This window comes from Juglans microcarpa x Juglans regia, chromosome 8D, assembly GCF_004785595.1.
Source record: "Juglans microcarpa x Juglans regia isolate MS1-56 chromosome 8D, Jm3101_v1.0, whole genome shotgun sequence".
NCBI lineage: Eukaryota > Viridiplantae > Streptophyta > Magnoliopsida > Fagales > Juglandaceae > Juglans > Juglans microcarpa x Juglans regia.
Window position 1 is genome coordinate 16,337,020 of NC_054608.1, and position 12,139 is coordinate 16,349,158.

A 12,139-nucleotide genomic window follows, 5' to 3' on the forward strand; every position below is an offset into this window, starting at 1 on the left:
TCTCTGGATGGGTTCCGCTCTAGCGCTACGTCGAGCCCACATCGAGCGAACCTCTCTGGAAGGGTTCTGCTCGAGCGCCAGGTCGAGCGCACATCGAGCGAACCTCTCTATATGGGTTCTGCTCGAGCGCCACGTCGAGTGCATATAGAGCGAACCTCTCTGGAAGGTTCCGCTCGAGCGCCAGTCAAGCGCCAGTTGAGCCGTGTTGAGCACACTTCAATCTTTTTCACGTTACACTGCTTCAACATTTGTTACAACTCAATTTTACACAGGTTTTCACAATAATGTGCCAATCAACTAAATTTTCCCTCAACATATACAATTTGAGTGGCCATATAGAACAACTCTATTAAGAGATGTCTGAGCTAAGAAAATCAATAAAGAGTTGCATGGACATGCAAATGATAATGCAAAAATCCATAAAGCAGGAGATGCATGTCTGAGCTAAGAAACTCGGGTAAGTTTTGAGTGCAGTTCCCAGTCAAAGCCCATGTCCAGAAATGCATCTAGTTAGTTAGTTAGTTTGTTTTTCAAACTTCAATAAAAACATATAACACCACCACAAATAAATGGAGCAACTCCAACTAAAAATACACACACACATGTGTATATATATATATATATATATATATATCAAATTGTTTCATCCCCTAAACTACCTTTCAATTATGTTCTATAGCCTGGAAAAAATATCTTTTTTTATATATCAAGTGAGACTGTGAGAGGTCAAAGAGGAATGTCAGCATCACAGGGTGGGGGCATCTTTATTAATCAATCAAGCTATTAATTGTCTTTGTCCATTTTCACTTTAATCTATTTTTCTCTTCTTCTTTTTTGTGTGTATGTGTTTTTAGCAGAATCATTCTCTAATTGACAAGGATAATCCAAACAATAAAACACATAAACAGTGTCACAACATTTTAATGCTCCATATTGCATACCAAGATTTTAAAGTTACTTGATACAATAAATTGAAGACGCAAGTTCCAAAAGCATCTCAACCTCATGATCCATTCCATCAAATAATAATTAAATAACAGAGTAATTAAAACTTATTTAACATTTAATATCATATGAGAGACAAAGCATACGGTAATAAATATTGTAATATCTATTTTAATTTCATGATGTTTGATCTGCGTACACCCAACGAAAAGCTCCGTATATATTTTATGTTAACAACATAGAGCTCATTTCTTGATTCAAATAGCCCATTTACATCTCTTGATTCTCTTGCACATTTTATCAAACACATTGTATGCATACAACACAACTTATAAACACAATATACAATTCATCAAACACATTTCCTTACTACAAATTTACAAAACCAATTCACAAGAATCACAACAAAATACCAATTCATAAGAGACTTGTTGTAGAAAATTAAATTGCTTGAATTAAATTTAGGGCTCGGAACCCCTTACTCTCACTGTAGGCAGAAGCTGAATGGAGGAACAATGAGGAACGGCGGCACGGAGTAGCAACGAGGAACGGCGGCACGCCGACAATAGAGACCTGAGACGTGAGACGCAAGACGCTTCACTGAGGTTCAGAGTTCGTGAGCCGCGAGAGAGAAGTGAGAACTGAGAAAGAAGACCGAAGAGGAAGAAGTGATTTGGGAAGGGGGGTCCTGCGTTTTGGACCCCCCAATATGATGAAACGACGCCGTTCCACATTATGTGGAACGGCGTTGTTTAATTTTTTTTAAAAAACCCAGCTGTAAAACGACAGGGTTTTTGTTTTTTTAAAAAATCAGAGTCGGAGTCGGAGCTCCAAGGAGCTCCGATTTGGAGCTCCGACTCCAACTCCGACTCCGATTATCCATTCGGAGCTACTCCGAATTTCGACGACTCCGACTCTGTTGGAGTCAGAATCGGAATTAGAGCGGATGTCGGGCAGAGTCGAAAATTTCAAAATTTTGCACGACCCTACCTCTGCTGGTGGGCTTCTAGCTTGTTACATTTTATACCCAACTACATATGTTAGTCCGACACTGACAACTCTCTAATATCATTTATTATGATCCTAACTAATAGATGTCCTGAATCCATGACAAGGAGTATTTAATGGTGAAAACTATGTCGTGGGAGGAATCTAAAATCTCCTTCAGACATGACATGGTTTGGAAAGAAATAACTAATTTTACTACTTCAATGCACTGGAATGGCAAAATATCCTCCTGAAAATATGACTCCATTGGACCAAAAAGACTAGAGCTTCTTCATATGCTTTACCAAGAGACTTCTGTCATTGGGGGGTTATACGAATTGAAGATTTTGCTAAAAGTTCAAACTTATGGTGATATATTTTAATGGTTTTTTTTTTTTTTTTTTTTTTAAGTTTGGGTCATATGGAAAATATGTTTGTTCAAATGAGAAAAAAAAAATAATTGTAAATATGTTTTATTGGAGTTTGAAAAAGTGATTTCGGGTAGTGAGGTATTATGAGAATATTATTCTCAGTACCCAAATTAGACCTTTCCATTAAAATTATTTTGGGGGAGAAAGTTTAGTTAAAAATCTTATAGATCTTTGCTGAAAAATGATAAAAGTCCATACAAATGATTAGATTTGATTTATTTTTGAGAGATGAAAAATTATTTTGGTATTATAAGGATGTTTGGGTTAAAAGTAATCATACACCTACAACTATTTTACAACTCATTTTCAAACAATCAATAAAATCATGTCACTCTATTAAAAATAATTTTTAATATTACAAAACTACCCCCATTTCATGTAGAGTTGTAAAATAGTTATGAAGTTATCATTTTCGTTAGGTTAAAGATGAATACGAAAAATGTTATACGACTTAAAAGACAAAACACTTTGACCACCAAGCAGCAAGCAGCAAGCAGCAAGAAACCAAGAAGTACTATATATGACAACTAGCTCGTATGTTTTCAGAGATAAGATGTAATTAAAGTTAAAAAGTTGAATAAAATATTGTTAGAATATATTTTTTAATATTATTTTTGTTTTAGAATTTGAAAAAGTTGAATTATTTATTTTATTTTGTGTGGGAATTTGAGAAAGTTGTAATGATGAAATGAGTTGAGATGAGATGATATGTTTTTTGAAAACAAACGAGGCCTAATAGTTCTATGAGCTCAAAATGGTTATTCTTAAGATACAAGGAGGATTGTCAACTGAATGTTGTCTTTTGTTTCCTTGTCCACATCCAACCATTCTAAACAACATTATAATTTGAGACTTCGTTGAATTTGATATTGACTTTTAAAAACTTTGATTTATGCCAAACTTCAAAACTAGAACATGTCCATATTTATCTTTCTAAAATCAAAATTTGTTACTTATCTTTAACATTAGCAACGCCTAGCATGTCCATGGCTAGCTCTCTATGCTTTTTTTTTTTTTTTTTTTTTTTTTTTGCTTATAGCAATTATAGCAACATAGCTATCAAATTTGAGATCTGAGAAATGTTACTTATCATCCCTATACCACATACCAACATGTGATTTGTTATTTTTATTTTTCTATTTAAACACGCATATTTACATATCAATATGTGTATTTAAATAAAATGATAAAAATGATAAATTACATGTTGGTGTATGGTGTAAGAGATGATAATCCAAAAAAAAATTGACTAAAAAAGAAAAAAAATGGTCATAATCTCTTTTCTTTTTGAATTATTCTATTCTCGGGTAGGTTGGATTTTTTTTTTTTTTTTCTTTTAAAGCTATGGTCATAAAAGAAAAATGAGTGGCAAATTGGGGAAAATTATAAGGGATTACTAACCAATTTTTTTTTTAAAAAAAAATTTAAATTAAAAATTATCCCCTTTTTTGTTAAGACAAAATATCCAATTAAGTAAAAAAAAAAATCTATTTTTAGTCAAATCTAATTAAAAAAAGCATTTTAAAGTTGTTTTATGTTTCAAAAATAATATTAAGGGGTAATTGTGTTCTATTTTTTTAGTTTATGTTTTTTATATGTATTATACACTAAAATTTAGTTTTCAGTTTTAATCTTTTATACTTTCTCTGTATATTTTTTTTAAAATATCTTAATGTCATCATTTTGTTATCGTTTTAACTTTAGTTCTAATTGTTTTCAGATTTTTAGTTTATATCAAGGTTGTTAGTGTCATTTTTTATGGAGGGATGATAGCATAAAATTATAGTTTCTGAATTATTGGGGACTAGGTGAAAGTTTGAGAAGAATTCGTGTTTTCCCTTGATTCTATAAATGTCAAAAGAAATATTTGTATATGCCGAAATATTTCGTTTTTGTAGTGTAGCCGGTATAGAAAAGGGTATAATTTTATACCAGTCAGAATTTCGGCCAGTACGAAATTTCGGCCATTTCTGTCCGTACTGGTCGATATTTCGGCCTTTATTTTTTTATTTCTTCAAATTACAAGTTTATTTTTTGACCCTCCAATTCAGACCAGACTATTTATAATTTATATATATATATTTACATATAATTTATTCATATATAGACTATTACTTTATAATATAATTTACATATATATTTATATATAATTTATTCATATATAGACTATTTCAAAACAGTATCCGAAACGGTACCAGTATCGAAATATCACGTTTCAATGTCTCGACCAAAACAATCACCAATACAGTATTCAAAACATTGCATGTATGGCAATATATTCTACTGATCAACTTCTCCATATGCTTAACTCAATAGACTTAAGCTACGTTTAGATGCTGAAATGATCTTAGGTGATCTATAAATAATAATAAAAAAATAGTAAACTATTTGTAAATAATAATGAATAATAATAAAGTAATCTGGGACTATTTCACTTACCAAATACCGCCTTATTTTACCTGTTGAAAAATGGCGCTTCATTTAAAATTGAATCAAGTTGTACCTCATTCAACAATACTTGGAACTGTATGTACTAATCCCATAAAATTTATTGTATTGCTCAATCAAACCGTTTAAAAATAGTCTCACGTTTGTCTCTATTTTATCCCGCACTCATTCCATTTGCTTATCAGTGTTTATTTTATATCGTAAGTCAAGGACGAAAGCAACATATAACATAGGTCTATCCTATCCTTGCTATCCCATACTTGTCATACTTAGTTCTTGCATTAGTTTAGCTTTAATATTATGATCCTTACACATAGTTCAAAGTATAGTAAAATAATACAAAGTTTATAAATAAAAAAAATATCCTAGTCACATACAATTAATCAAAAAAATTTGGTGGGACATCATAAAATATTTTCAGAAACTTTCAAGGTCCGAGCATTTTCTTTTCAAGAAATGCTATGCATCAGTCACTATTTACTCACATCCCATATCTATAACTTTTTCATAACATATAGGAATGTTTTTCATAGTGTAGAATGGTGAATAGTGACTGAGGAGAAGATTTTTTATTTTTTATTTCCTTATAGAGGGAATGCCTTTGACTTGTAAGAACTGATTAGTTAAACATTAATTTACCAAATATATTTGCGGTAACATGTACATGATAAAATATGTATATATGCCATTAAATGAGCCGAGTCCGCAAGATGATTTCTCTGTTTGGTATAAATGCAGAAAACATGCAAGTTTTCAAGCTCATCAAATGCTTCTTTTCAACTAAAAACAAATTTATTAATTAATAAAATAAAATAAAATTCTATTGTAATTCTCACAAATGTCTGACTGACTACAATTTCCTCTCTGCATTTAGAAAAAAATCCAAGGATCTTTAGGGTTGTGTTGTCACCAAAAGTTGGAGTTAGTTGGGAGGGAAAATCTATTCAACATCACCAGTAATCACCACAAGTGCAGATTCCATCCCTGAAACGATGGAACCGATTTGCATCTCTCAACACAATTTCTCGCTGATAAACCTTTGAGATATACTTGATTGCACTATGGCAATCTCCACAAACTCTAAGGTTTTTAATTACTCTAATAGTGGAGGATGGAGGAGTGCTTATGAGTCCATAAGCGATAGCTAGCTTCTCACTATGGTAATAAAGGGCACGTTCTTTTTCCTCTTCTTCCACATCAAGCAGCATAAAGTCGGTATCAGGGACATACCCTTCTTCTCTGATCCTTTTTATCACATCCTCCACCTTATCATATATCAAATCAGTTTGTGGATGGTCCCTATCATCCACCACAAACAAGTGCACCCTATTCTTCACATCTATCCAGCTGAACCCCGGATCCTTCTTTACTTTTTTCCTCTCCATTGTTTTCCGAGCATCAGTTACACCATCCCATTGGTTTGCAGCAGCATAGATATTGGATAAGAGAACATAAGCTGCCGAATCGGATGGCTCCAATGCCAATAGCTGTTCTGCCACACGCTTTCCAGTATCTGTGTTCCCTTGAATCCTACAAGCACCGAGCAGGCCTCTATACATTGAGGCAGAAGGTTCAAAGGGCATTGATACAATCAGCTTTTCTGCCTCTTGAACATGCCCTGCCCGGCCTAGGGCATCAACTAGACAAGAGTAGTGCTCGATCTCAGGCTTAATGCCGTAATTTTTGCTCATTGACTCAAAATACTTGAAAGAGTCAGAAATTAAACCAGAATGGCTACAAGCAGAAAGTACTCCAATAAAGGTGACTTTATCTGGCTTAATACCATTAGATTCCATAGTTTTGAAAAGGTTGAGGGCTTCTTTGGCATTTCCATGTTGAGCCAAACCAACCAACATAGCATTCCACAGGGCAATGTTCCTAATGTTCATCCTCTGGAATAAAAGATATGCATCCCCAATGTTCCCACACTTGGCATACATGTCAATAAGTGAGGTCCCGACAAAAGGATCTACAGTATAGTCCGACTTTATAACATTTGCGTGAACTTGTCTCCCTTGTTCCAATGCTGTGAGACAAGAGGTGGCTTTGACAAGGGTGGCAAACGTGTATTCATCAGGCTGCACCCCTGAAAGTCTCATCTGATGATATATAGAAAGAGCACGGTCCTCATCTCCATTTTCCACACATCCTGAGATCATAGTTGTCCATGCAACGTCATCAGGCACAGGGATTTGGGTGAAAACCACGTGTGCACTTTCCATGTCTCCACATTTAATATACATATCTAGGATGCCACTGCTAACACATAAATCTTTGTCAAACGTGGTTTTTATTGCATAAGCATGAATTTGCTTCCCCTGCTCTAACCCAACCAAGCAACAACAGGCTTTAGCTGCCGTTGCCAAAGTAATTGGATCTGCCTTCTCTTTACTTTCATGAATCAGACTGAAGAGTTCCAATGCTTTCTGACTCTCATTATTCATTACGTACCCAAACATCATTGCATTCCAAGATGCAAAATCAATTTCACCTTTGTTTCCAAAAAGAAACTCTGCCTCCTCCATATTTCCACTTCTACAATATACATCAATAAGGGCAGTATAAACAAAACTGTCTGTGATGATTCCAGTTTTTGCTGCATGAACGTGAACCTGTTTACAGAGATACAAGCCTTCTTTAAGAGATGAGCAAGCTCTTAAAACACTTGCTATTGTAAATTGATCTGGTCTAAGGCCACCACGTAATAAATCTATATATAGTTTCACTGACTCCTCTTCTAAACTACGCTGTGCACAACTTGATATCATTGAGTTCCATGAAATTAAATCCAATTCTTTCATGGAATTGAACACTTTCCGTGCAAAACAAATAGAACCTGCCTTAGAATACATGTTGATAAGACTATTTGCAACAGAAACAACTGAATCAACTCCTAACTTCACCGCAACACCATGAACCTGTTGCCCCAACTCCAGATCGTTGGCATCCGCAATTGCAGAGAGAATAACCATAAAGGTCACAGCATCGCATTCCACTTTTGCTCTAATCATATTTATAAAGCATTCAACAGCAGTCCAATTTTCACCAGCTTGGAGATACTCAGATAATGTCTTGTTCCAGAAAAATACTTCTGAGTCCTCACGATTCAAAGACAGTTTTGTCGCATATGCTTTAACCTGTTCAATGAGACTGTTGCCTTCATCAGAACTAACATTGTTAATGCCGTTAAGAACACGCACACTGATGTCATCAGGATGCAACCCACTGTGATGAAATGCAGAGAAGAGACAAAGTGCTTCTTTATAAAGACCCATTTCCACATAGGCCTTGAGCATTACATTCCACAACACAACATCCCTATCTGGCATGCCATCAAACAAAGCACGGGCCTCCATAATCCGCCTGAATTTAGCGTATATATTCACAAGAGCTCCGGATACGAAGACATCCAAATCCAACCCAATCTTAATGGTGTAACCATGAACAGCCTCGGACGCCCATACATATCCAGAGAGCAGACAGAGCTTTAGAACAGGTGCCAGAGTGAGTCGACTAGTTAAAACACCAGACCCACGAAGCAAACGAAATATGCGAAAGCCTTCTTGAGCATTATCAAACTGAGAGTCCGTGGAGTGTGCATAGGCGGCTAGAATGGAGTTCCAAGTGACAAGGTCTCTGTCAATGGTTCTATCGAACAGGTGACGTGCAAATGCGACTGACCCGCATTTAGCGTACATATTTATGAGATTGTTGGTCAAAAAACGATCTGGGTTTCGCCCGCAGGTTATCATATGCGCATGCGCAGACTTGCCTAGCAGCAAATCGGTTTTGGAAATGGCGGCACGGAGGATGGAGAAACATTGAGAGGAAGAAGACGATGATGAGGATGAGAAATTGATAGGGTGAGAGGTAAGGTTGGAGAGAAAAGAAAGCGTGCTCCGAGATTGGCTTGCAAGTGCATTTCCTGCTTGCATTGTCCGCTTTTCCAACTTGTAGTTAGTTGTAAACAAATTGTAGTACAGTTGTTCTTATGTCATTTTCCAAGATTAATTGCCCAAGATCTGCCGCCCTTCATGTCGTGCCGCACCTTTACGCCGCCATCTTCTTCAGGGTAAATTTCTTCGTCTGAAAGTTTTCTAATTTGTGACCGACTTACACGCCAGCATCTGCACCTATAAATTTTCTCCCGAGGTGAAAAAATCAAATTTTTCTGCTACACAGGAAAGCCCCATAGCCTTTCTCACAGCCACCGTAGCACTTACCTCGCCGGAAACCACCACAGACACCACCGGTCAAATGTTTTCATTCAGACTTTCACCGTCCCGAAATTTCCACTGCCGAGGTTCTTGCCTCAGCCACCATCGTCGTTTTCGGCCTTCTCTCGGTGAGTCCCCTGTTATCGCACGAATTATTTTCCTCTCTCGTGTTCTGTAAATTCCAGTGGACTTCTTTTTGGATTTTGGTCTTTCCGTAATATACCCATAAGCCCTTATGAAAAACTCTTGTTGCAACCGTCCAGGGGAACCCCCGCGTAATCGGCATCCACGTGAAAACAAAACGCAACATTCCCTCCCTAGAGAATTGAATTCCCTGCCTCCCGAAGAGCTGCTCCCAGCGTTTTCAACTCGTAAGAAGACGAAAGTCCCTCCCCAAGAATAGATGACGACGACGACGCAGCTTCCTCGTTTGCAGGTTCTTCTTCTCATCTTCTTCTTCGTATGCCCTAAGGCTCCCTTAACCTGCTCTGGTTCCTATATCTTCTTCCTCAGACCCATTTCCCATTTCCATCTTGTAGACCCAGAGCATTCGTTATCCCCAGACTCTGTAATCAACACCTGGGAACTCATGGACAACCAGTTTCTTCAAATTTTGACCACCCAGTCGCCATCCCGAACAAACCCAGTTCATACCAGCAATTATTTAGACCAATAATACATAAAATGGAAAGGAATGAGCTATTGAATAATGCTACTCTCTCCCTTTCTCCGATCTATGTTGTTTGGGACTTTGTAGAGGCACTTTGTTAGGAGGTTGAATTCAAACACAAATGGCCAAAGAACTTTGGGAATTGTGTAATGGTCCCAATAAATCTCTACTTGGAGTATTCGAGGTCTCCAATTCTTTCAAGAAAAGCTCTACTGTCTATAATAATTCTCTAGATACAAGATATTCCAGATTTCCGATATCTCTCCCTTCACTCAGTCCATCTCTTATGCTAATGCAGAATAACAACCCACCCCAATACAATATTGACACGTAGCCTATAACAACTAACTAATAAACGAAACAAAATACAATAGGAAACTGTAAATTTCTCAGGCTGCCAAAACGGTGCGTAAAGCCTAATTATTGAAACTGTGCGTTTAACTAAATTCCTCAAAACAGTGTGCTGAGTCTTCCTTCTTCATCCTCACGGCTCCTTCTCGTACAGTTCATTTCTCCATTTCTTCAGAACACTTCCACGCCTTTTTTCTCTTTTGATAACAACTATTATTATCTTCACTGCCTTGTAGGGTCATAACATTCCTCCCCCCTTAAAGAACCTTGTCCACAAGGTTTATAGCACTCAAAGAATAATAAGGGAGTGGCTTTTCGTGAATTTGGCTATATATGAACATCAACAACAACATCGAGATAGGCAAGAACAACCGGAGTTATGTTTCTATCACATAAAGGGAGTGCAACCCAGTGCCTTAGAAGCCTGTATATAATAAGAGTATGATACTTGATTTGTAGCAAGGATACAATTATTGGAGGAGTTATAGGAACACTAACCATAAGGGATTTGTTCAAGTTAAAATCCCTCTCCCATTGTAAAATTCCTGCTCTCTCCCTTCTCCATTTCCCTGAATTGCTTTGGACACCATCTGTTTAGATGATCCCACTCCAGAAAAATGACCAATCAACTTGAAGTTAAAACTATCAGTGGCTGAGGTATACATGGACCTCTCAACAAAATTCAGAGTTTTATTCCAAGGCCTACCCATTTTACCATATACATTCAGAAACACATTATGAATTATCAAGGTCGATTCACATTTTCCTCCTCTTCCTCTATCAAAGTGCCACTAGATTTGTTCCTCTATCAAGTGATATTCCCCAAGCTTTAGCAGTTTTATCCCATACCACTCAAAAAAAAACTCTAATTAGCAATTTCTTGAGCAACTGAAGGGCTGCATTTGTATCTACTAAGAGCAGTTTTCTCCATTGCCCCCCGCCAAAGATTACAAGAGAAGCATGAAGGTTTTTAAATATCTCAAAATTGCCTTCAGTGATATACTTTGCTCCCAAATATCGATAGAAATTACAAATGGAGATAGGAAAAATGTACTTACCACTGAGAGTATCGCCAAATTATTCTATTGTTTCAACTTTATCCGCCCAAGCCTTAATGGTGTTATCGTAGCTACAAGCGAACCAAACATCCATAGTTGGCTGCCACTGAACCCTCTTAACCTCTGGAGTATGTCCCTGCGACACTGAAACACACTCGAACTCGTTGGCAGGCTGCATTTCCCAAATCCAAATCAATTCCTCTCGGCCACACACTACAAGGAACGCCCCCGATGCATTCCTTGAAACGCCATTTACTTCCTTCACATGACCCTCTGAAGTGGAGACATATTCATAATCACCACCAAAATTTGCCAACGGCTTAAATTCCTGCTCTGAACTTCTTGAGGGGCTCCCACGAAATTGAATTTGAAAGAACACATAAATTCGGTGTTGCTAATCTTCAGTCCTTAGTCCTTCGTCTTCAAACGCGATACCGAGCTTCAGTTGAGCCAAGAGAGGAAGAGGGCGCTCTGGATCGGCGTTGAGCAGAGACTGAAAGGGAGCTTCCCTCCTAGAACTTCTAAAGTGTTCGGTTGTGGTATAAAGCCAGATATGGCGGTTGAAGGTGAGGGAATGGTTAACAACGTGTTGGCGAGTGGTGACGCCTTCCTTGTGGTTCTGCTGCTGCGCAGCCACCAGTAACTCCACCTCATACTACTGCGCCATGGCTAGGGTTTGGTCCTCTTCAAGTTTCCTTTTGACGCCGACAAGGTGCTGCTAGTTGAAGGTCTGAATCTCCAGAGTGATGGTCTTCTTGGTTTGAGTTGTCATGGAGATCTCATTTTTGAATTCTCCTAGTCCTTTAATATAGAACTGAGCACCCATTACCGCACCACCCGTTTCCTCACCGAAAGGGGCTACTACGAGTTCTGGTACTGGTTCGATTCCGAGAGCCGGTACCCCCTCAACCGCATCAATCTCTTTTATCTCCATCTCATTTTCTACGACCACTACTGTATTCCTGTTAGAAATTTCGTTGAAATCTTGTGTAATTTCATGAAGACTTTCTGACCTCTCGAATGAAATGGTAT

The 12,139-nt window shown here is 37.3% G+C and overlaps 1 protein-coding gene across 1 annotated transcript; it reads right to left on the reverse strand.

Moving 5' to 3' along the window:
* Nucleotides 1-5,686: 5,686 nt before the first annotated feature.
* LOC121242882 (pentatricopeptide repeat-containing protein At4g33170) lies at nt 5,687-9,219 on the reverse strand. The gene has a single exon (XM_041140881.1). It carries the CDS (start codon nt 8,744-8,746, stop codon nt 5,762-5,764), a length of 2,985 nt encoding a protein of 994 aa, XP_040996815.1. The 5' UTR covers nt 8,747-9,219; the 3' UTR covers nt 5,687-5,761.
* Between the last annotated feature and the right edge of the window lie 2,920 nt (nt 9,220-12,139).